The 26,131-nt window shown below is 42.2% G+C and overlaps 1 protein-coding gene across 1 annotated transcript in view; it reads left to right on the top strand.

Moving 5' to 3' along the window:
* Window positions 1-26,131, top strand: part of Spock1 (sparc/osteonectin, cwcv and kazal-like domains proteoglycan (testican) 1) — a gene marked incomplete at its 5' end in the record, with an annotated part of 510,842 nt that overhangs the window by 223,075 nt on the left and 261,636 nt on the right. The window contains 1 exon segment of the mRNA XM_005376592.2: window positions 6,137-6,182. Coding sequence (XP_005376649.2) covers window positions 6,137-6,182 — 46 coding nt within the window.

Here is a 26,131-nt window from a genome sequence, read left to right as displayed (position 1 = left end):
TGTCAGTTATTATCTGTGTTTTACTGGTGGGTTATTTATTGAAAGAGGAGAGCAACTGACATTGTTATTTTCTAAGTCATTTTGTCTAAGGCCTGCAGGACTTTACACCAAATGTCAGACCAATTTATCAAAGAATTGCACTGTTCGGGATGAAAGTGATTTAGAATGTGTGTATAAATGTACACCCACCTGTAGTTATACACACCAGTAACAGTTATGGGAATTTCACAGGTTCTACAGAGATGTTAATAAAGCTGGAACAGCTTACTTACATTTGATGCAACTTAGCAAGGATTTACTGCATGATGTTGAGTAATATCTTAGGGAAAATGCAGGTGAGTAAGATGCACCCTGTTCAGAAGTAGCCTAGGTCCAGGAGTGTGTGTGCTGGGGTGGGGGGAGGGGTGGTATGTGTGGATGGGAATGGATTAATGCACGTGGCTCCCAGACCCTGGTGGACAGGGATCTCATGAGTGGTGTGTGGGAGGCCTCTAGGCTCTGCCCAGTCAGGGGCAGGTGGTTGTACCATTTCATTGAAAAGAAAGTTTGTACCTTATAGTAGCTTGATTAGCAGGGAATTTCACTGTGCACAAATTAAAATGGCAAGAATATGCCACAGTATATAAAGATGCCCCTGAAGAACATGGTCTAGAAATCTCACACATTTCTGGTGACTTCTATTATCATTTTAGGGATATTGATCCCACCCACAAACCAGACCTTCCTCCTATTCTCCCCAGTCAAGTAGACTGAAAATGAACTGAACTGGTTTTCACCAAATCTGCTTAAGAGCAGTTTGGCCACAGTCTCTGTATTGATCCCTTTCTAAAGGTTTTGGATTTGGTAGAGTGTACTCTGCCTCCATGTAACATCTATAAATCTGGCCTTAGTTCTCTTGACCTTGCAGGAAGTGCTTTGCCTGTGTGAATTTATTTGCAGTGGATCTGCACATGACCCAGAGTGACTGCCTTATCCTCACTGCACCTTGCTTCCTTGTGTGCATGGTATTGCTCAAGATTGGTCAAGGCAAATGAGCATCCCATTTATTTTCCAGGCTGGTAATTTGTATTATCTCAGGTACTCTTCACATGAAACTGCAGGGTTCAAACAGTTTAGCTAAAATATGTATGAGGGAGAAATTAGCTCTTTCATGTGAGCTAAACATCTTTGATCTGTGGCATCTGAAGCCATGGTATATAATAAATTATACCCTCATCTTCATAATCATCAGCCAAAGCAGTTGGGTTCCCAGAGTGGCTTCAGTTTGGTTCTGCCCCCAGCTCTTCCTCAGCATTGGAACTGAAATAGGCACCTCTTGAAAGGCAAATCCCTGGAGAATATTTGAGTTAAATTGTATCAGCTGTGAGATGTGGCATAGGAAGAGAAAATCCATGTTCCTATTGAAAATGAGCTGGGATCATAGACTTTCTTAATGATCAGGCTCACATGAAGGGGCTTCATCACCCACAGTGAAGGGGCTTCATCACCCACATTGTAAGAGGAATACTTTGGCATCATTTCATATTAAGTGGACTTAAAGATTTCATTGAAGGTTGGGTTATAAGTGTGTGTGTGGGGGGGGGCGGTGCTGGGTATTGAATCCAAAGCCTTTGAACTGAGCTGTGTGCCCAGCCCATTTTTAATATTTTCTTAAATTTTGAGACAAGGTTTTGGTAAGTTGGTAAGTTACTCTAGGCTTGAACTTATGATCTTACTCCCTCAGTCTCCCAGGATGTGGAATTACAGGTTTGCTCCATGCCCACAATGCTTTTCGTATGGATAATCATCCTTAATATTTGTGGGAGACTCCTAAGGGTACCAAAACCCATGGATACTCAAATTCCTTATACACAGTGGCATAATATTTGCACAGAACCTAGTTACACAGTCCCATGTGCTTTGAATCATCTCTGGATTCCTCATAATACCTAATAAATTGTACATGTTTTATAAATAATTGTTACAACATAGTATTTAGGAAATAATTACAAGGAAAAAAGTCTGTATTCAATACTGACATTTTTTTCAAATGTTTTACAGTATTATTATTACATATTGATACATCTTCGCTAATGTGTATTATATATGTGATATATGGCTGCCTCTATCTTTTGCTGTCTTTCCTTCCTTCCTTCCTTCCTTCCACCTACCCACTGATCCACTCACGCATCCATCCAGATTTTCTTTCCAATTGATGCTGACCAGTACAGATTTTTCTCACTATAGTAGTTAAACCCAGAGTTAATTCCTTTGCACCAGATGCTGGGAGACAAAAAAGTTTTTACAGGATTCAGTACTGTGTTAGTGGGATATTTAGATAAATGGAGAAATATGGTTTCATCTGTGATGAGCTTTAGAGGATAAAAAAATGATAGACATAGTCACTACCAGTATCCGATTTTACTCTGCCACCAGTACTATATCTGTCCGTTTTTTCTCATCTTGGACACATAATGATTCATCCCTATCTTATGCTGGTCTTTATGGTGACTTTCAGGATGTTTTCTGCTGTCCTGGAATACTTCATTTCAAACATCAGTCAGTATGCTCGAGTTTGAGTCACTGTTCAAATTGATTGTTGCTTTTTTTTTTTGGTTTTTCTCTGGTACCGGGAACCGAACTCATGACCTTGCGCTTGCCAGGCAGGCACTTTTGCCGCTGAGCTAAATCCCCAGCCCCCAAATTGATTGTTTCTTCCAGATTTTTAACAGCTCCTAAAATAGACATGGGTAAATTTTACTCAGGACATTGTATAGGGAAATGGAATCAGCCTTTCATCATATGGGTTAGCTAGAAGTTAGAGCAAGACGGTTCTTTGTGCTGCCTTGTAAGAGTCCTGGCATAATTACGGTCTGCAGCATAGTCCATAAAATATACATGTGCGGTAACGTTGCCATCCTTCAATGCTCAACCTGTGAAATGCATTAATGGGAGTTATTGAATTTAATAAATGACTACATTTAGATATGCATCTTTCTGGTCTGGTTTACATTTAAAATTATTGTGGTATTTGCAGCTCTTTTGTTTAAAGCTATATTTTTAGATAAAATTACAAATTAAGAGGCCAACTGAGATACTTACCTGTAAAGTTTCATCTGTCCTATTTGCCTTTCACCACATTCTCAATTTCAACAGACTGCAACTTTCTTGGGTCAGAACAAGATCAGACATAGGCTCTGAAAGTCCTGAACTTTGCTGGCATCTGGACAGAACTGTGAAGTCTGTGCAGCAGGAACACAATTACATGTAACTGAGCTTTAGGGGAGGGGAGCAGGCATGCTGCTTCCTAGAGTGGGGACTTAGAGTATTGACGACAGAACAGGTATTCTGTATGTTTCTATTCAGATAGAAAGGGAGACAAAAGAAAGGCTTAGCTAGCGGCACTTGGTTCTTGGACCCTAGAGAAGTGAAGAGCTTTGGCATTGGTAGAGTGTTGGTTCAGGGCTACAGGTAGTTGTTCTTGTGTTCCTCAAGGATCCTGATTGTGCAGTGGGACACAAGGAAGAGAAAATCCTCAGCAGGTGAAGTTCTGCACCAGGTGTTCTTTTATCTTTGTTTTTTTGCACATGAATTCTGATGCTGCCTCACCAGAAATCCTCCTAGACATGAGTGAATTAATCAAGGCAGCCCCAGCCTACATGAACTTACTGTATGGCTAATAAATGTGGCACAGTACTCATGAGAACTCTTCTCCTGTTCCCTGGTGTTTATTACTCATCCCCGGGGTGCTGTGTAGAGTACTTCACACACACTCAGGGTCTTGGTCCCTACTGGGGGGAGTTCTATCAGCTATAGCCAAAGCAATAACAAAGGTTTTATCAACTCTTAGCTTGTTGGTTTTTGCTTTGACAGTCTACTTTCCAAAGGCAGGGTAGAAGCAGTCAGATACAGGGAATAATTTTCTGTCTCTACTTGGCCTTGCTAGTCAAGGGGCTGTTTGAAGGACTTATGTTGCATAATAAATTTTCACTGAAGGTGTACTTTCACATTTTGCAGTAATTAGGCACTGTTATTACATTTGCAATGAGTTTTAAATATTCTAATGGACATACCTGCATTTAGAGGCCTTATACTTAAAACTGTGATTTTCCCCAAGAAATATGTAAAAATGATAATTATAGTTAACCTGGAAAAGTGACAAGTTCTAGAATAATGCTTCACATTCCATCCAAGTTATGAAATATGTTGAAATCATTAGGGAATAGACCATTCTTGAGACTTATTAAAACCTTTCTTTGACATCAGAGAGAATGTGGCAGGGGAAATTAAAGGAAAGGGACTTGTCTTAGGCTCCAGTCCTTTCCTGTTGGACACACATCTTAAACTTCCAAGGGCTTCCATGACCTAGAGTAGCATGTAGAAGTAGAAATTATTTTACAAGATCCCACATGGCCAGTGGACACAATGCTGTCCTCTGTATGAGGAGAGAGCATTGATGAACCTCAGTGAGAAGGATGCATGCACTGTTTGTTACTTTTCTCCTCTAGTGGTGACAGTGAGTTCGTCTTTGGTTATTCATCTTCTTACCCTTGTTTATAATAACAGATTCACTAGGTGATACAGTTGAATAAGGCTAAGGTTATACTGGCCATCAAACTGAGAAATCAAGTGCTAAATTTCCTACATATCATCCAACCCCTTACCTCAGTCATGTAACACTGGTTGCCTAGTTTTGGACAGCACAATTCCAAAACATTTAGATTATCTTGAAAATAATAAATGGAGAGAGATGTTGTGAAAAGATTGAAACTTTCTCAGTGGTATTTCTTGGTGTGGATACCAAAGGCTCCCTAACCAGTTGGGTATAAAGCTAGTAAGGCCATAAAATTAAGGCCAGAGCAAAGTGGGCCAATTCCTTGGAGTTAAAAATAGCTTAATGCTGAATCTCTAGGATCCAGAGGAACCTGTTCATGTTTATTCATGCTCTGGAAAATGAAAATCACTGGCCAAGAAGCAATATGTTCTGATTTTACTCTAAATTCAGCTTCCTAAAATCTATTTAAGGGCTTAGGTGAACTAACCAGGATCTAATAAAGCCAGGTAATTGAACAACACAGGGACGGATAAAATTCACAGGAGATTTTGCTGGAGATAAACTGCAGCAAGAGACAGCATGGACAGTAATTTAAACTAATTGTGTACTTTGATATACATTAACTTCTCCAGAAGAGAAAGAGAAGTCCAGTTTTGTGAAAATGTCTGCATCATGCTGAGTTTCTAGCCCAAACCCTCACATTCTATAAACTGGACATTAACTAAAAAGAGGCCAATACCCTACAGGTGTGGGGATGACATTCAGGAATGACAGACACCTCTTCCACTGGCAAATTGCTCGGTTTTTCTGACAGTGGGTGTGTGTCAGAGACCAGAGGGACTGATGCGTGCACAGGGGGAGGATCAAATAAGCAGACAGTGGAGGTTTGGAAGGATGGGCAGTTAGAAGGGAAGAAGTTAATATAACTATGATGCGGTAGTCTAGGCAATTGCAAGGTAATGAATACCCCAGCCTCAGATCATCAACTGATGCACAGTGCATGCGGGAAAGACAGGGCAACGAATAGTACAGGCTGGCAGGCCTTTGTTTTTCCATCCTTCTGAATACACAGAGCACTGACTTAAAGCTAAACGTATGGCAGTCGTTATTTCTAACATTTGAATGGCCCTCTTGTTTTTATGTTTTGTGAGTGTTGGAAAACTGGAACTGTGCACCACAAGATACATGTCTCCATATAAAAGAAATGTTGACAGTTGAATTATCAGCTGTTACAAACAAAGAGGCTTTAATCATAGGTGAAAGCAGCCAGGCATCACCTCAAGTACAATTGATGGCAAACATGTCGCACTCACTCTGAAGGTGTCTGGGTTTCCGTGTCAAACCAAGAAACACAATGCACTTTCGTATAGGGGTGAAATGTTTGTACTGTTTCCAATGTTTAATAAGTACAGTTTGAATGACAAGAATTTGAAAAGTAAATAGAGATGTTTGATTGCATGTTAGTACCTGCGTGAGGAAAGATTTCTAAGGCAAATATTTTCCTTTGTGTTTTGGGAGATAGGACGAAAGACAAGTTTTTATATGGTTTTGTGAGAAGCTTCCTGAAATCTGACCTTTGTTTTATGTTTTCTCCTTTTGTAGGATGACTATTTCAGAAACTGGAATCCCAACAAGCCCTTTGACCAAGGTAAAGGATGTAGCATTTCTTTCTGTGTCGTCCAAGGGAACTGCTGTCTCATGTTTTCTTCCTTGTGTTCCAAGATAATTCTCCCAGAAAAGCCCACTAGCTGTGTCCTATTTTATTGACTCTGGGGACTGAATTGAGTGGAGTAGTAGAAATTATTTTATAAAATTGATTTTGTCTGAGGTTATGTCTAGGACAGATTTAAACACTTTTTAAATTGAATTGACCAGTACAATTATTGATTTTGCTTAAAAAATAGTGAAATGTTTATCAGACTAACCTGGTGAATCCCAGCACTGAATCCAGTGTTTTTATTCACAGAACATACTGTGTCTAGAATTGTTCCCAGACCACATGAACCATAAAAATGAAAGCTTTTTTTCGAAAAATAAAGGTTAATCCTGGGATATTTTTAAGGGCAATGATGTTTTATTGGTTGGTTTGAAAAAAACCTTCTTCATGGTTATTAAATATGTTTGTTTCAGTATTGGCTCACTGACCATTTGGGGTTAAGCCTGGTTCTCAGAAGGCTTTTTCAACCCAGCGCAGCAAGCGTAGACTCAGGAAGGCTGTTGTAAATCACTAACTGTGTCCTTGTGTGAGTTATTTAAGATACAGTGAGGACCTGCTATGAATCCTGCTTTTCTTCCCATTGTCCCGTGAGGACCTTCTCTTGGCTCAGACCTTGCTGTTGAAAATGATGGTAGATTGTACATGAAGTCCACATATGTAATTAATTCCAAAACTCTGAGGAAAAATACTGCCTACATGTCTCAAAGTGCATATGCTTCTCAGAATCAGCTTCAGTTCCAAGTGTTAAGTATTCCATGTGACTGTGGCAGCCAACTGAGAGGGAGGCATTGACCTGTAATGTCGCATGGAATGCCTCCTTCAGCTTTGTCACTTAAATGGGTCATTCCGTATGGACTCTGGTTTTCTTATCAGCAAACTTGGTATTAAGTTTTTCACATGTGCATTTATCTTATGCCTCTAAGTAGTGTAACATTTTGCTTATTCGTTCCTGCATTCTCAAACATTTATTGAGCTACCACTGTTTTCACAAGTACCAAGCCAAGTACCGAGGAGAGGGTAAAAAAGCTGGTAGCCACCATAGAGGAGTTCAGAGTGGGAAGCAGGGAGATAAGTCAGTCAGCAATTGCAGGGGGATATGTTAATGGGTATGGAGCAGGTGTGGGTGAATGCAGAAGCATGCAGTGGACAAGCAGGGGACTCTGGAGGGGCAGTATATGCGGGAAAGCTCGCATTGGAAGGTTCTCTCTGGGCTGCACATGTGTGAGCTTTCTTGGGCCTCACTGCTGTATTGATCCAACAATGACTGAATCATCACAGTAATTTACATTGAAGTACAGGAAGCATTAGTAATTTAGGTTAGGAAATTCCTATGAAAATGTTCAAAATTTTAAAAATGTTTTAGGGGATAAAACTTCACGCAGGAAGAATACGCTTACACGCAGAGCCTCCAGCCTGCTATCTGTGCCTGACAAGCCCATCTGCAGACATCCTAGGAGGCTTTGGCTTCGGGAAGGCAATTCAACTGATAGTTACAGTGAACTGATATTTCTTAGCTAAGAACCAGAAATAGGTTCTTGTGCTACAAGAATCAAATAGCTGTCAGATTTATTCTTCTACAAGGCTTGCAAACAAATACAAAAACTTGACCAAGGGAAGACATTTTTATTTTTAGTACTGTATGTTAGAGGAAGGAATACATGGAAGTGGGTGTAAGTTGCTATTTGCGGGGTATACATGATTATTACCCTTGGTTTTGGAGTTGCACTGAAATATTTACCACCAAACCGCAAATGGTATTTAGATCTACATAGGTAAAAATGCAGATGAAGATTTTTCTCCCTTGGGAGTGTATTTAGCAGAGTCCCACCCTGCCATCTGTTTTTCCCACTTTGCACATTTGAAAACTGGATTTGCTCACATGAATTGCCCCAGAAACCTCATGACTTCATGGGCTATAATTGAGGGCTGGTGCTGAGTGTCCCCACTTCGCAGCTCAGGTGTCACTGCTATTGCCTATTTATACACAAAGCTGTGGGGAGAGCAGGCAGAGCTGAGAATAGCTTTCACTTAAAATACCAGCCTCAGCAGACGTCATCAGTTACACTGTGTGCTGCTCAATAAAAATTGGAGGTTACTATATCAGCTTTGACACGGCTTGGTGAAACATAAACCACAGCCAATGGAGATGTGCAGCATTTCATCTTCCAGAAACTAGGAGAATGGCTGAGCTCTTGTGGAAATTGTCAGCAGCAGGGAGAAGTCGTTTTCTTTCCTAAGCTGAAAGAATGAAATGTAGTTAAGGTGGGCAGTGGGGGAAAACGTATGCTTTGTAGAAACAGAACTTGCTGAAAAGAATTTTCAGAAATTCAGACAAATATGGACTGGGATGGGGTTGGAGTGGCTTCATGATGGAGGTGATAGGGACTGGGCTTGAGATGTAAGAGGACTGAAAGTGAAGGAAAGCCCAGCGTGGGAATTCTAGTAGAGTGTAATTATGAAGTGCTTTGGGGCAGGTTATGAAGAGCATTCCATATGATTCTACAATTTTTTTCTTGGCAGTGGGGAGCCATAGGAAGTTCTTGAGCAAGGATAGTGACATCATGAGGCTATATTTTTAAAGATTATGTTTGGTGACTTAATAGCTATGATTAAGAGCCCACAAATGTACTTGCTCAATGATCTTTTTAACTATAGGACTCAGGTTGACCTCTGAAATGCCCCTATAGCTTCTGATTTTGGTGTAATAGTTAGGAAACTCAGAGTATTCAAGAAATAGTTATTGAGCTGTAATTGGTCTCTGCCTGAAATTATTTACTGAGCTTTGAACAAAAGGGCTGCCTGGATCTAGCACCTAATGTCATATAATTGATTCCAGGGCAGTTGGAAGAAACGTGCCTCACCTGGCACCCTCAAACTGGTTTATTGCTAAGCAAATTATTAATGTTGCTCAGTGTAAAATAGCAGCCATCAACCTCAGTTTTTCCAGAGGAGGTCTTTGTGAGGTTAAGGCAAAGAAGCATACTGTTTTTTTCTTCTAATGATTCAATGCCATATATGCTCACAAAAGGGATGGACAAGAGATCAGAACTAAAGAGAACAATTATTCAGGCCAGAAATTTCTTTGTGATGTCTGCAGACAAAGACATCCTGTAGAGAGAGCTGGTTAAGGTGCACTGTGAGCAGGAGCTCCGGGCAGAGGCAGACAGGCTTCTTGTCTTCCATAGGCAGGGGAAGTGGAAGCCCACAATTGGCCTTGCAGGAGGCTGGCTAAGGTGCAGAGCTCCACAGTGATTTTAGAGCTTCCAGTGCCCCTGCTCCTTTGCCCTGTAGAAGCCCCTTCCCTCTGAGGGCCCTGCAAACGTATATATTAGTGCTTTTCCGAGCGGGACCTGGTCCAGTAGCTGCTTCCCAAAGAAAACAACCCCTTGCCAAATAAGTATTGGGCATACATGCACTCTGGTCTTCTGTAGGAGATTCACAATGTTATTAACAGTGTTAAAAAAAAGCTCTGAGGAATCTTTCAGTAAAGGGCTCACTGAACGTACCATTTTGCAACTTTGCCTTTGATCATCTGTTTTTATTTTTATGGTTTCACTGAAAGGTAGTATAGTCTGTGGGATATATTTTGGCTCATGTGGTCCAGGCTTTTAAATTCGGGAGTTGGATTCTCCAAGTTTGGAACTTGACTGCCAGTTACTAGCTGTGTGCTTCTTGGCAAGTTGTTTAACTTCTCTTACTGGAAGCCTGCCCATCTGCAAGCACAAAATAGTACTTTCAAAACTAGCATTGAAAGGACTAATGGAGTTAATACGCATGGATTGTGGCAAGTAGTTCATAAACATTGTTTGAGCCCTAGTTGATCTTTCCCATTTCTCCCTTTTCCTAGTTAGCTGCCTCTCCCTGTGGCTCCCTTCCCTTCCATCTCAGGTTTTCTTTCTTTCTCCTTTTGTTCCCTTCTGGTGTTTTGATGCTTTGAGCCTCTCAGGAATGTACTGGTGGTAGCCTGCTGTACTCTAGTGAGTGACTGTAGTGCCCTGCCTGGGGTCCCTTTTAATGGAGCTGAAGGGGTTCAGCTCACAATGTGTGTGCTAATTTCTTCATTCTGTAAATAGCAAATGCTTGATGGCTAAACCCACTGCACTGGGTAATAGGAGCTGCACTAAGGAAGACCTCTTGGGTCTTCCCAAGAGTTACCTGTCCAGAGACGTCCATCGAGGCAGGTGTGGAGTATGTGTGGGCAAGAGCCCACACTGGTTCTGGTGGGGAGGAAGGGGGTCTGGGTTCTGGTAGCTGGGAACCAGCTCTCAAGCGTTTATACACATGACATAATTGCACTGTACTTGAGTGGCTTTTTTTTCTGCCACAATTTGCCCTTACACATTCTGTGCCTTTAACCTGATAACAGTCACCTTTATTCCAGTAATGGAGGTATTGCCCTATTTTCTCTTTTCCCTCTAAGGACTTGATAGGAAGGTTATGCAGAGGGCTCAGAAAGGAAAGAAAGAACCACAATATTGCTATAAAACATGAAACTTTGAGGATTCACACAATGGGGATAAACAAATCACAAGTGGATTCTAACAAGCTATTTCAAACTTACCATTAGTCCATTTTGGAAAAGAAACGTTACTTGTAATATTTTTGTTATTAAGAAAAATTTGTTGTTGTTGCACTGGGGGTTGGGAATGCAGTTTATGTATGTACTCACCACCTTCCTTTAGAATGGCATTCTGATCACACGGAAATATTCCAGAGAAATATGTCCAGATGGGACACAGATGCATCCAGGTTCTCTGCTGTAGCCATGGTGCACTTTGGAAACAACTCACTGATTTACTTGGTGTGAAGTTTTGTTTGATGGGACAAGTCCCGTTAGGAGAAATGGCTGAAGAGATTTGGCGGAACTTAGCTAAGCCAAGTGGGCTCCCTTAAAGTGGAATAATTGAATGTTTTGCCGTGAGTACAGTGTATAGCCATTGACTTTAAGGATAACACTTTTTCTTCTGGAGTGAATACTAATCATTCTTCCCCAGCAGCCCAGCTGCAGCTAACCCTCTGCTGATGCTGGTGAGCTTCAGAGCAGAATAGGAACTTGTAGAAATTGATCTCCAGATAAAAATAAAGCCCAGTAAGTCCAGGGCCTCTTTCCCTCATGCTGTTCACTTGAATAGAAGAAAAGAAGAAAACCCTTGCCCTTTGGCTCCCAATCTTTTATACCAACATCCTGACAAGCTCAAATCCTGACCAAAGCCCTGAACTGTTTGGAGGCGAAATTTCTACAACTCAGAAGGACAGAGTTCTTCCAGTGTTCCAGCCGCATCTGTGGAACCAGAGCCCAGTGGATTACCACAGCACTGGTGTTTTGGCAGGTTTAAAGGGGGCATGGGGAGGCAAGATTGTCTTTTTCTAAAACTATTCTTTAGAAAAAAAAAATTCCCTCTAGATGAATCTGAGATTTTACATGACAGGTTTCATACAGATCTTGAGTCTCTGTAGTTTTCCTCCTGATGTGGAATTTAACCCCCCACCCCCAAAGCCTCCCATTTGCATTTATAGGACTTTGAAAAATTTTTGGTTTTTAAAGGATCCATTGACCTTCTCTGATCCCTGAAGCTGCTGATTTTTAGACAGCTAGCCTGGTTTGTGAGAAGCATCTTAATTTTTGTCTCCTTCACGTTTGGTGGCATTGGTTTCTCCCTCTTCCTGACTCCTTTGCCACAGAATTTAGGACGGGTGTTTTCTCTACTACAGCAACTCCTCTTACTCATCTGTCCCTGCCCCAAACGTCTACCCTCTGCTCCAACCAAAGTAGCCTCTCTCGGCTCCATCGTCTCTTGTCTGTCTTGATTCTGACAAGAAAATTGTTTACTATTTAAAATATTTTTGGCATATTGATTTTTCAAATGTTCTTACTCTATTCTGTCAGGGAAGAAACAAAAAAGTATTAATTCAAATATTGGTGAGCCCCTGCTTTAACTCAGTCTCTCTGCTTTGAAGTCAGATCAAGTTGAAAGTTCCCTTTTTCATCTTTGCTTTTATCTGTTTGCTTATTTTAGAGAAATAAGACATCAAATGTATAAGATTGAAATCCCATGGGTGTGCCTTCTTGGTCCTCTTTCCCGTTTTCTTTGCTGTAAGGGTGACTGGATCATTAATTTGCTTTGTCTGTGTTTGCATACTTTTAGTGCCATCCGTGCATGTCCACAGACAATATTGTACTAAACTATATGTTTCGCAGTAAAAATTAATGTTTCCTTCCTTAACCTGTTTGTTGCATTCAACACAGAAAGGGGATGAAGAAAAGAATCAAGAAGTGTTAGGTGATTGTGCTACTCTCCATAAGGAATATACTCGTAGGTAATGCAAACGTGTACTAATAAAAACTTGAAAAAGTTATATCTAAAGTTTTCTGTTTGATACTTGGACTTCTACATGATTCTTTTCTGTTTTACTATTCTGCTAATGTGTCATAGTTTACCTGATTACACTCCCACGATGGACATTCTTGTTGTCCTCCATTGTTTTGCTGCTGTGGCTGCTTTTTATTCCCAGCACACTGACTGACTCTTGCAATGGTCCTGTATGCAGGAGAAGGGCTGAGGTGGGACACGGCTCTGCCACTATTAAAGCGAGCAAATTTGGGCAAATCACACTGCTGTTCTTGACTTCAGTCTGCCCATCTCTGTCATGAAAGGTGTAGAATAGCTGACTCCAAGACTGTTGCCGTCTGTGATTGGTAAGTTCAGGTAGCATGGGTTTCAGTCTGTGTTTTCTCATAAAAGAAGTGAAAATAAAAAAAATTGAAGCATAATAATGCTGTTGTTTCAAAGGTTATAATTTAACTAGTGAGGTATGAATGTAACTTCAGTAAAACAAATGGAGTTAAATGGACCTTTTAACCATCACAGTGGGGAGGGAGGTTCAATGTAAACTAAAAAAAAAAAAAAAGACCAAAGTAGGAGACAAATTCTCTCCTTAGAGACTCCTGTAGGTGGTATATGGCAAAGGTGTAGCAGAAGGAGCAGATCTTTTCAGGTCTCAAGGACACATCCTGGCTTTCCCACTACCCACTGCCTATACTAAACACTTGGATTAATCTATCCTTCACATTCTCATCTTAGGGTGGGGCCAGTAACACCTGTCTTGCAGGGCATTTGTGAAGACTAATGTGATCATGCCTGCAAAGGGCTGAGGAGTTGGTCAGAGGTATGTTCTTAATAAACTGCATCTCTTCCTGGTTCAGTCAGCTCACTTCGATGTGACTGTATAGGTCCCATTCCCTTGCTGAGTACAGGGGTGCTCTGTGAGTGTTGTAGTCTGGCTTCTCTCTGGCTTCTTAGCTAGCTCTCAGGACCTTGAAACCCTGAAACCAGGAAGCAAAAGCCACCCTGGGTTTGATTCCATCCTTTGCATAGAATAATGGAGAATCATGAGGGTGGTAAAGTTCACCTTGCAATTATGGGGCACTGTGGCCTTCTGGTAGTGTATTTAAGAACTTCCTTCAGCACAATCAAATCCATTTTAAAGACGTTTATTACCTCTCCCCAAACTCATAAACTGTAGTGTTAATTTTATAAAAGGGGAAAAAAATCTTTGCTGCCATTCCACCTGCGAGGTAGAACAACACTCCTTGAATTAATTATATCTTATTTGTGGAGTCCTAATGAACCAGCTTTGGTTTGGGTAAATTCTCAATAGGGAAAAAAATGTCAGCCAAATTTTAAAGTTGATCAATATTGCTCCTTAAATTTTTTTACTGGGCAGCATAGAGTGGGTTAGAGCATTTCCACAGTAGAGAAGTGGCTAGTTGGAGAAAACTATAGAAATCCGCTGTTTCCTACTCCTTCCGTGCCAGAGGTAGAGGGTTTCGATTTGTCATGGCCTTGCTTCTATTATGCCTCAGTTCATGGCTGGAAACGTTTAATGTACGCTCTGCCCAGTGACCCCTGTGACGAGAGGAAGTGTGGCGTGTTGGGAAGGCCCCAGCCTCTGCAGTGTCAGCAGCTGTTCAGGTCTTGCCTTTCCTCTGTACTAGATGTGTGTATCAAGCCAAGTACCTAATTTCTCTGAGCCTCACTTTCCTTATCTGTAAGATGTAAATTATGCTGATGCTGTAGGGATCTATAAAACTCCTAACCTGGCCTTACTATAAAGACAAAGAATCTTTGGTTTGAGTTGGGGGAGTGAAGTTTTGTTTCTGAGTCTTAGATTTGGAAGGATGTTAGCACTTTTTGGAGTGTCTGATGTGTTATAGTGTGAGCTAACTGATCCATGACTCATTGATAAAACCCTCCTTGGTGACATAGTGAGTGCTGAGCGGGTTAGGGTTTGTGTAGCTAACAGAGGAACACATGGAACAAAAGGACAAAGGACAGGTCTGCTGTTCCTGGCAGGAGCTTGCAGAAAGGGGCTCGGGCTGAGGGAATGTCAGCTGTTTCTGGGTGAAGGTCAGGAAAAGGATCCTAGAGGGGGGCTTTTGGAAAGACTGGGGAGATATTGGGAAGTGGCCTAGAAGGAATGACGTGTGATGGCAAGAAGTATTTTCTGATACTGTTCAGTCAGGGCTATGGAAGGGAAGTTTGACAGTTCTTTGGTCAGTCTGTGTGCCTACACAAAATACCATAGACTGAGTAATTCATGAACAAGAGACATTTATTCCTCATGGTTCAGGAAGCTGCAAGTCTGGATCAAGTTGGGTTCCAGTGAGGACCTGCTTCTGGGTTATAGACGGTTGTCGCCTCCTGTGCCTTCATATGGAGGAAAGAGACCCAGAGAATGCTCTGGGGTCCCTGTTATAAGGGCACTAATGCCATTAATAAGCATTACCATCATGCTCTTATCACCTCCCAAAGGCCCCATCCCCAAGTACCATCGCAATGGACGTTAGGATTTCAACATACGAACCTTCAGAAGACACACAGCAAACAGGGTGCTTCTTTTTAAAATACATGTACCAGCTAAGAGTGGTGGTGCATGCCTGTAACCTCGACACTCTAGGGGGCTGAGGCAGAGAGACTGCAAGTTCAAGTCCAGCCAGGGAAACTTAGTGACTTAGTGAGACTATATCTCAATGTAAAAAATTAGAAATGGTGGGGATGTAGCTCAGAGCAAACACTCTGGTTCAGTCTCCAGTGCTGTAAAACAAAACAAGGCAAAAACACATATTAAGATATGCAAAGAAAAAACAATACACTGCTGAGCTTTCACTCTTTACCCATTTACCTTTGAAGACTCATTCTGATAAGCACTTGCCGGGCCCCTCAAGCAGAATCATAAACAGTGAGGGGATCAAGTGCAGTGCATGGGCAGTGGGGCTGTGGCAGCTAACGCCTGCTTCTCTTCTAGAGACGGTGGAGCCCCACCTCAGCCGAGGTGGTCACAAGGGCTAGGCCAGGTACAGGCAGGACTTCCGACTTCTTCACAGTGTCTGGAAATGAAGTGGAGTGGCACCCAGCAGAGCTGGGAAGACACTGCCTCAGTTGTTGCCCTGACTGTGTTGAGAGGCCTGCAGGCTTAACCCCCGCTTGATACAAGCATGAGAGCTCAGATGCCAAACCTGAGTCCGGGCAGACTGCTTGCTGGGTTGTAACTGTGCTTCCACCTGGCTTCCTGTGTCACTTTGAGATAGAGTGTTTCACTCCCAGTAAAGGAGAAAAAATTTGTTTCCTTTTCCGCACACACACACACTCTCACACTCATGCCCTTGTTCACACAAATGTGTACACACACTCCTGTCCTCACGGACAACCACACACACTCCAGTGCCCTCAGGCACATGCGCAGACCCATGCCCTGATGTCCACGACATCCCCATGCCCTTGTGCACATGCGTAGTCCTGTGCTCTCAAACACACTTATACATGCATACTCCCTTACACTCATGCACACCTACATGCACTCAGCCATGCTCTCATCCACACATGTGTGCACACACACAGAATAACATGCAAGACTCACAGGGGACATGGAGCTGCTGAGATTTAGAAACGTATACTGGGGTCACCAATAGTCACCATTCGTCTGCTGCTTTGACCTGACTCTCTAGGACAGTCAGCCAGGGCTCAGGGAAAAAGTCCCACTGCCACCTCCTCCTTCTGCATAAGCACCTCTTTTTGCTCTCCCTCTGGGTTTCACTTTTCACTTCAGATCCTTGCTGGGTGCCAGGAACCCACTTCTCTCCTCCTTCTCTTCCTCATGTTGCTATATTCCAGTCTCTGGACACCACGTCTCAGAGAGGCTCTTTCTCTGCTGTTTTTCATTCCTTCAAAAACAACACTGAGATTCCATCTCACTCCAGAAAAAATGGCTGTCATCAGGAAATCAACCAATAGCAAATGCTGGAGGGGCTGTGGGGAAAAGGGGCCCTTCTCCACTGTTGGGTAGGAGTATAGACTGGTGCAATCACTGTCTAAATCAGTGTGGAGATTCCTCAAAAAACTAAAACTAAAGGTTTCATTTGCTATTCCTCTTCTTAGTATTTTCCCAGAAGAATGAAAAGTGTCATACCACAGTGATACATGCGCACCCATGTATACAGCAGCACAGTTTGTAACAGCTGAAGCTTGGAGACAGCTCAAAGTTGTTTCCAACAACTGGTGAAGGATAAAAAAGATGTGGTTTTTCTTATGCAATGGAGTACTACTCAGCCATAAATAAGGATAAGCTTGAGACATTTATAGCTATATGGATGGACCTTGAGATCATACTCTTAAGTGAAGTAAATTGGACACATATTGTTTAAATAACATTGTTTCTCTGCTGTGAGAAATCAAAAGTGTAAATATAGATGAAAAGTGTATAATAGATAATGGGAAATGGAAAGAAAATGATGAAAAGGGAATGGGGACTCGGAAGCGGGCAGGGGAAAAGGAAAGAAGGGATAGGAAAAGAAGGAAAATATGGAAACATAGCTTTTGTAAATAAGGAGAGGAAGAAGGGTTGAAGGGAGGGGAGGGGAATGGGGAAAAAGAGATACCAAGGTATATCACGTACAGGTACAAATTCCCTGTGATGTATGTGATCATTATGTATATCTAAAATGTACCTATACAAATAAAAGAAGCACGTACTGGTGCCCAGGCCCCTGGGCAGAGGCTGTCGGATCTGGCAAATACTGATGTGCAGAGGCAAGTGTTGGGGTGTGGGCGTAGGAGCCTGTGATGGAGTACGAGAGCTGTGCAGATGGCCACCTGCTGCTCCTGCTCTTCTTTAGCTTTGAAGATTTTGGTAAAAAGCGTCAGAGAAGGTAGAAAATGTCAGGTGCACTCTTCCCTAAGGCAAGAAAATGTCCAGTTGGGTTAAAAAAAAAATTATCCCCTGCGTACCATGGAGTCTTGTGACACTCCAACCCTGAATCTGGCCAAGGTATACCCCACCCCAGTGGGTCCCCACCCTGCACTCTGCTCGTAGCTCCCACCCACTTTGCCCCCCGAGTTGCAGGCTGGGGCAGTCAGTGCCCTCGCCTCCCTGTCCTGCAGCCACTCCAGGGCATGTTCCATTTTCCTGTGAGAACTTACTTGACATGTCACTCAGTTGTTCTCAGATCTGTAACCATATGTTTGATAGCCTGACATATCGTTACTTTTCAATTTTCTTTCTCTCATTCAGCAAAAGGTAACTTACAGACATATTTAAGTATCAGGTGATAAAATGAACAGATGACAGTCTTTGAGTATAAAGAAAAAATAAGTAAATTCAATAGAGCCACCGCAAAGGAAGCACTCATGGGCACACATAGTAATGTTCTGTGCACTTTCAGAGCTGGGCCCACAGCTTTCTAGCCACTTAGGTCTGTGTTCCCGTAACGTAAAAACCAGGCAGCTGTCCGGGGGTAATATAGGTGTTCCTGGCACTGAGACCAGAGAGGGTGTGTGAGGGTGGGCCTCATTCACACCCGGGTCAGCCAGTGACACAGAACTTCCTCCACACATCTCAGGGTGCAGCAGTTCTTGGTGTCAGACACCAGTTCTAGAAATTAATCCAATAATACCATGTACACAGTCTTCTAAAACTACCTTGATGCATGGGTCTGGTTGACAGTGCCAGGGAGAGTGGTTGGCTTGCCTCTCCAACAGGGAGCACTCTGACTGCTTTGTTTCTGGTAACTGTTTAGCATTGGGAACAGAGAGTTCTGAGCTTTTCCTGGCAGACACAAGGAGTTCAGATGATGTGTGCTGCCAATTAATGGAAGCGAATAGATCTCTGTCTTCAGCCAAGTGGCAGGCAGAGCCAGTCTTTGTCAGACATGCAGAATCCAAACCAGAACATTAAGCACTGAATCCATCATCTTTTCTCTACTCTAGGGCTGGGGTCTCTTAGGCCCTGTAGGACAGGGATGATTCGGAGCATCCATGCTCTTCCCCAGAGAAGTGACATGCGCAAGCGCAGTGGTATTAGGTGGAGCTAATAGGGTTCCATGCAGGTAATATGGGCTTTGTGTGGGTGAAAAAAGCTCCTTGTGGTAAAAGAATTTAGACACATCACCACAGTGCAGAGACACAGGAATATTGTTCTTTATATATGCATATTTTTAGTGATACTGGGAGTTGAACCCAGTATCTGCACTGAGGTACACCTCCCGACTGATGGACTCACTGATTGATGGATTGATTGACTGATTGATTTTCAGACAAGTCTCACTAAGTTGCCTAGGCTGAACTTGTGACTCTCCTGTCTTAGTCTTTCAGAGTGCTGTGATTACAGCCATGTCCCACCATACCTGGTTTATTTTAGATTCTTTTTGAAGCAAGTCTTATGGAGCAGTCATTAAAATCACTATGGAAGCTCAGAGTACCTACTTTTAAGCTACATCTATTCTCCGTGATCCAACTCAGATAAATTATTTATAATATAATTTTTGGATGTAAGCCATATAAATGTTGGCAGGCATATGCTAATAATTATGATTTTTGCTTTTAGAGAGGTCAATCCTGAGTCACTCTTTATATCAGTGATTAGGAAGCAGGAGAAATTCCCAGTTTGTGATGATAAAATTATACTGTCAGATTAGGGGTGAATACTCATTATCCTGTTTTCATAGCAAGGCCCAGATTTCTTCCCCAAATGACTTCAGCTGCTTTACAGTTTTTAAGGGAAGAGTGGGGTGGCAGAGGACTGGGAGGGGTAGGCAAGCCTCAAAACCAGCCAGCACAGTATGGAAGTGTTAAGTGACTCCAGACATAAGAGCAGTGCTTGGGTATTTGTTGGGGTACCTGTAGAGACAGCATTGAGGATGTTTGTCTCTGGAGGGTAGTTCTGGGACCAATGGGTAAGAGTTGGGTTTGGGCTTGGGCTTGGCCTAAATATGGGCTTTTCCTGGCAGAAGCCTGTAGGGAGGAGTTAGAGTGGGTCACCATCCCTGAGATATGCCCATATAAGAGTGGACAACCCTGGGGAAATTGAGCATTGGACGGGCATAGGGTACCACTGACATTGCTTCTGACCTCGAGTTTATATAGTTCTGGGAGAAGGCAGATCTGTTGAAAGGTGATAATTTATTTTTTTGAAGTGATTTCTCATAGGATTTCCCCCAACAGCCTCTTGCCATTGCCTCTGAGGTGAGCTCACTTTACCAAAGTCATAGCTTTGCAGCTTTACAAGGCTCACCAATAGGAACATGGGGTACAAGTGTATAATCAAAGCCACATTGATTGCAAATATGAAAGATCAAGAAAGAAGCAATAGCTGGATTATTGTATGCTCCTAATAAAGAAAAATAATGTACACATACAGTCAGTTTAGAGCTTAAGTTTCATGAATTCGGAACTGACCTGTTCCTTGGAGTAGATTCTGTTAATTTTGGCAAGAATGGTAAAATAAATGCCCCTGGTGCCATGTTTTTTTTTGTTTTTGTTTTTGTTTTTTTTTTGCAGGGTATGAAACAAGGTTTTTTTTTATTTTAAAGAGTAAAAGAAGGATAACATAATAATAGGGGGGGCTTACCAAATTACAGAGTGGTAGGAAATTATCAATGGTTATTGTTTTACATATTGTTATCTACAAGATAGTTTCTCAGGAAAACAAATAGACAAATAATAGTGAGTTACAGACAAAAGAGGTAGGAGATTATCAATAGTTGTTGTACTATATTTTGGTATCTTCGAAGTGGCTTCTAAAGAAAATAAATAGAACTATACATGAGTGACCTATTGAATAATCATTAACTTTTCTTAATGGTTGTTGTAGGAAACACATAATAATAGACATGCATCCATTTATGAAATAGGGTAGGAACAATACAAACATTGCAGAGTTATGGATAGATTAGTAGGAAAATATCAATGGCTGCTGTAATACATGGTGGTATCTTCAAAGTGGTTTCTCAGGAAGACAGAGATACGCAAGAGATCTAACAAGTAGTTACAGCCTCAGGGTTGTCAAAAATGAAGTGAGCCATCTGGGGCGAAAGCCATTTTTTGTAGCGTTTTCTCTCCGGCCTCCTATCGCACTGGGACCCCACAACCGGTTAGTGTCCTCTCCCCAACTGTCAGCACAGGCAGCAGGAACTGTGCTGCACACTTCTCCGGAGCTCCACCACAGCCTGTGTTGTCAGGGGAAGAATGGTTTCCAGGGAGTCTCTGCAGGTATTGTGCAAGGTCCTCCTGGTTTACAGCTTCCGAGCGGCTCTCATGACCCCAGTCCACAGGACCTCTGACTCCTCGAGCTTAGTCTGCATTCTCATGTTCTCCGAGTCCTTGTTCAGCAGCTGCTCCTCCGCTGACTGTGGACCTTTCTGGTTCTCAATGGCAGGATAAAGAGTGACCCGTTGCATGGCATCTATTCCCAGGGGTTTCTCCATGTTTGAATGATTCACATATGTCTGTGGGTGGGCATCTGCAGCTGGTGCATGGTGGGCCAATTGTGTCATTGTTTCTCTGTGTCATGGTTGTTCTCAATTGAGCGACGGTGGCTGGCCTGAGGGCCGGCCTGCAACAGCGCTTGCCGCCACGTGGCTCCACTGGGCTCCTACGAGGCAGGGAGCCAGCCGGTCGGAAGACTGGTGCTCCCTGCCTGTGGCTCCCCCTGTGCCAGCGGCTGTCCTTCTGGGTGCCCATGAGGCAGGGAGCCAGCCAGCTGGAAGACCGGCGCTCCCCGACCGTGGTTCCCTGTGTGCCTGGGCCCCTCCTTCTGGGTGCCTACAAGGCAGGGAGCCAGCCGGTTGGAAGACAGGTGCTCTCTGCCCGTGGCTCCCCGTGTGCCCTTGTTTTCTTTTGTTAGAACTCCAGACAGAGGCGTAAATTTCCAAATGTTGTGCAGTTTCTTAGTGTGACACTCATGTAGAGAGCTTGGGATCTTCTGTCCACAATGAAACGTTTTCACTTAATCATCAAATGTTTGAGTAAGGGGGGGGGGATGGGTAAATAAAGAGAGACTTGGGACACTGGCATTTTTACACAGTCCCAACTGAGCACCTGGAGGAATCAGTTGGCCTAGTAGGTCCTGTCATTCGCTGTTGTCCGGCTTTGAGAAGTAGAGTCACAATCACAAATTCTATGCTGCAGCCCTACCAGACATGCTCTTTAAAATTCCTGTCATCTGACTCAGTGCATTTTGTTTGCCAAATGGAAAATGTACTACAGATTAAATGTAGTTTACATCATGCTATCTTGAGCACCAAAGAAAAGACCCTACAGCTCTCAGATAAAAAAGGATTATGATGTGTTTGCAAAGTGTGTGTGTAGTATTTACTTCTGGTCAACACCGAGCTGGGCTGCTCTGGAGGAGAAAGGACAGGGACTATTCCTGCTTCCAAGGATGTTCAAGTTCCAGGATTAGAAAGCAGCGGGTAGTCAGGCTAGAGAATGTCACATATAGTACTTGGTTAACCATGCTGCAGGGATTTTCCTGTAGAATATTCTCAGTGGTTGTGGTGAGTTCATGACTCTGCTGTCCACCATTTGACGGTTGCATTTTTCTCAGGACCATATTCTCCTGCATGGATTGGATTCTTCAGTTGTACTAAATGAAAAATTGTCCTAGTACTGGCAATTTCCTGATAGTATGGAGGGAGATAGGGTAGGAACATGAATTATAGATCTCTCATCTCTTAGCTGTTTGTCTGTTCCTTTAACAGTTTACTATTTAGCATTATCAGTATTAGTTCATAGCTAGTCCCAGGGTCTCTATCCAGCCCCCTTCAAGTGGCCTATGTAATTATTATTACTTTTCTTGTGTGTGGTGCTGGGGATCAAACCCAGGGCCTTGTGCATGCAAGGCAAGGACTCTACCTATGATCACATCCCCAGCCCTGTAATTCATCCTTGAGGTCTCAGTTTGTGTACCATTTGCCTGAGGAAGACTCTAGACCCAATTAGGCTCACCCTCTCAGTGAACATAGTGAAAATAAAGTCAGACATCATGGTATTCCTGACCAAAGCTTTTGAAATACAACAATACTCAGACTTTTAAAGAAGTGAAAACCAGGAGAGAGAGGATGTCATGAAAATGTACCGAGCAGGAAAAAGTCTCTATCAGACCTAGCACAACCCAAGGGAAGCTAATCTGTTTTTAGGAGGGATAGTATAGCTTGAGTTTTTCCCCATCACCTTCTCTTTAGCTATTTGAAAACTTGTTGCCTGAAATTAAGTGTCATACAACCATGTACAAGCCAATCAAAAACGTCATTCCACTGCTGCCTACTGAGTCTCATCATGTACCTTCCCAGTGGCTCTTCCACTGCTGAGAGCACCCCTTGTAGGAGCTGCATGGGTGATGGTGACAGTGAGCACCCAGGGCAGGGAGGCTGCTCTGTTGGTACTGGAGCATTAACCTTGTTGTCCTGCAGGAAGGATTATTGGAAACCACCTAATTTGTGCTTCTGCTTAACAGAGGGGAATCTAAGGTCTGAGGGGAGAAATCCTTTGCCAAAATCTTCCTTGCCAGTTACTGATCAGTCAGGACTAGTTTACAGGCCCTTGGCTCCTGGTCTTATGGTCAGCCCTGTGAAGACAATAATAGAATTAATCTATTAATTCATTTTGAAAATAAATAACAAAATATCCTAGGGAGTCCATTTATCTGGGTAGGGTTTGAGTGAAGAGCAGGGGGCAGGAAAGGGGAGGAATGGTAAGGGCTTCAGCTTTTCAGGGGCTCAGGAATATAACTCATTTGTTCCCAAATTGTGAACCTCAGTCAGCACCATGAATATCACTTGAGAACTTTCTAGAAATGCAGGTTCTCCAGCTCACTTTAGATTTGGTGGACTAAAGACTTGGGTGAGCCCAGCAATCTGTGTTGGGACAAGCTCTCTGCTCACTGTGATGCGTGCTTAAGTTTGAGAGCCATAGATTGAATAGAAAAGAAGATGGGGTTTTGATTTCTGGTGATGCCATGATCCTAGCTGGTACCTGAAATATGGACTTCCGAGGGTCTGTATGACTTCCGAGGGTCTGTAGAGTAGAGTTTGTGTACCTAACCTGCAGAGTTATTGGAGGAATCAGCAATAAGCTAGTGTGGATGAGTATGATTTATACAGGTTAGTAAGTAATCAAGTACAGGATATGGGTTTGCTGTGATCCTCATAGAGTGATATATTACTGTTACTCTCTTATGTGTTTCGGTTCTCCTCCTTTCCCTGAAGCATGTTACAGCCTCTTCCTGAGTATTCCATGTGTCTGCCTGAGGGCCTCTGGAAAGACTCAGCTTTCCAGTGCTCTGTACACTAGGGAAAGTAGCTGGGTTGTCTCAAAAGCAAGGCAGTGTAGGAGGAAGCAGCCAACAGGGTGTGCAATAAGGTCCCAAGCAGCTTCCATGAATGAGCCATTCACGTCACTTGGAGAGGCTGATTCTGCCAAAGGATAATAGTCACTATGATGACTCCTGATTATTGCCTGAGTGGGAGGTTAACGTGGGAAAGGTAATGAGAATCATGCTTATAGTCAAAAGTATTAATTAACAAACTTGGGTCAGGCTCAGCCTCTCTCATCTAATCTCAGGTACCAGTAGTCCGGAGGTAAAACATTATTTTATATACCACTAAAAAACCTCAAATAAATAAAAATGACATTCTATCAATCAGTTGTTGAAATAACCCTGATTTAAATGCTAAATGAGAAAAATAAAATTTAAAAACACAGTAAATGCTGAGCACGTCACTCATTACATTCAGTCTTCACAACGTTTTGTGGAACTGGGCTATTTCTGTACCTATTTTATGACTAAGGAAAGTGAGGCTCAGTTAGGTCAGTTGTGGAAGGCAAGAGTTGGCAAACTTCTTCTGTAAAAGATCAAATAGTAAATATTCCAGGTGTTGGGGTCCATTAAATTGTCTGTTGCAACAACACAAGTCTACCATATAGGGTGGTAGCTGATAGATAATATGCAAATAAGTAGATGTAGCTGCAGTGCAATAAAATTCCACTGTGGAAACAAATTTAGATTTTATATCATTTTCATGTATTATGAAATATTGCTTTAATTTTTTAAACTACTTAACAATGTGAAAATCTTCCCTAGTTCACAGGTCACATAAAGCAGATGGAAAGCCAGGTTTGGCCCTAGGTTTGGTTCTGAGCCAACATATACTTTAGTGTCAAGCAGAGTCCACGCTCAAATACAACTGTGTCTCCACAAAGGGGTTTTAATCTCTACTATACTACACCACATGTAATGAGGAGAGGTAGCTGATGGTGAACTCACTTATTTATAAGAAAAAGAAATTACTAAGAGTATTCTTGCCTTCATTGTGAAGTTTGTTGAGATGTTCAAGAAAGGCCTCATGTTAATTTCCTCAGACTTCCTTTTAGCTCAGTGTTAATTATAATTTGATGATGCAATTTGGCTTTTGAGCTGACAGCTTGGAAATATAAAGGATTTTTTAAAGTGAAATAAACATGCACAAGGTATAAAAAATTCAAGTACTTCAAAACTGTATGTGACAAAATTAAAGTTCTTTCATTCTCTTGTTCCTTTTTATTTCATAATTCTTCTCATAGATAACCACTGTCAACAGATTCTTAATGCAGCCTTCTGTGCCTCGGCTGTGCGAATAGAGCAATATGTGTACATGCATATTCATTTTTAACTGCGTGCTTGCTTTTTCATGTCATACATCTTAGAGAGCGCTCCACATGAATTCATCCATCAATACATTATTTTTTAATATATGGCATTCTACTGTGGTGTGATGTACTCACAAAGTATAGTTGGTTATTTAATGATGTTGCCATTGTTGGATTTGAGTTGCTTCCAATTTTTAGTTATCAAAAACTGTTCATAGGATATGCTGTAATTAAATCTATCATGCTTTTGTACATACTTCTGTAGGATAAGTTTGTAGAAGTGAAGCCTCTGCATGAAAGGAAATGTGCATGTTTGATATATTAATATTCTTCTGACATTAAATTTCAAACAAGTTATTTGCCTGGGCTGAGAACGTCCACAAAGAACAGTGCTACTGGGAGAAAATTGACTCTCTTCTGCCTCTTATGTTTCCAGTTGTCTGTGAGGAAATAGGTTGTGTTTCATCTTCAAAAGAGTTTGTGGAGAATTAGTGTATGGTAACGATAAAGTTTTGGGCTCCAAATTTTGTCATGATCTTTGACATCTATTTAAAGAACAGTCACCTTTTCTTTAAGAACATAAAAAGAATATGTTGTAGATTTTCCAGGCCAGGATTCGCTGATGGGGAAGTACTAGTGATGTGTGAAAACTGTAGTTAATTTTCATAAACTTTCCTTGTCGCCTGTAATGGAAGCTATACATAGCTGTGTATCAGCTGGCATCTGCTAATTTTGAGTATTAACTGTGTTCCAGCTTCTCTACTAAGCCCTTTATGGGAACCATCTTTGAATTTCCACAATGATCATGTAAGCCTGTAACTATTCTATCCCCATGTTCAGATGAGGAAACTGAGGGTCAGAGAGAGCCAGGCCACAGAGCAAATAAATGGTAGAGCCAGGTTTCTAACCCACAAATGCCTT

The sequence above is a fragment of the Chinchilla lanigera genome, unplaced genomic scaffold (assembly GCF_000276665.1).
Source record: "Chinchilla lanigera isolate Chin_1 unplaced genomic scaffold, ChiLan1.0 scaffold00007, whole genome shotgun sequence".
NCBI classification, from domain to species: Eukaryota; Metazoa; Chordata; class Mammalia; order Rodentia; family Chinchillidae; genus Chinchilla; species Chinchilla lanigera.
Note: the sequence above shows the minus strand (reverse complement) of the source record. Positions and strands in the feature narration are given on the sequence as shown.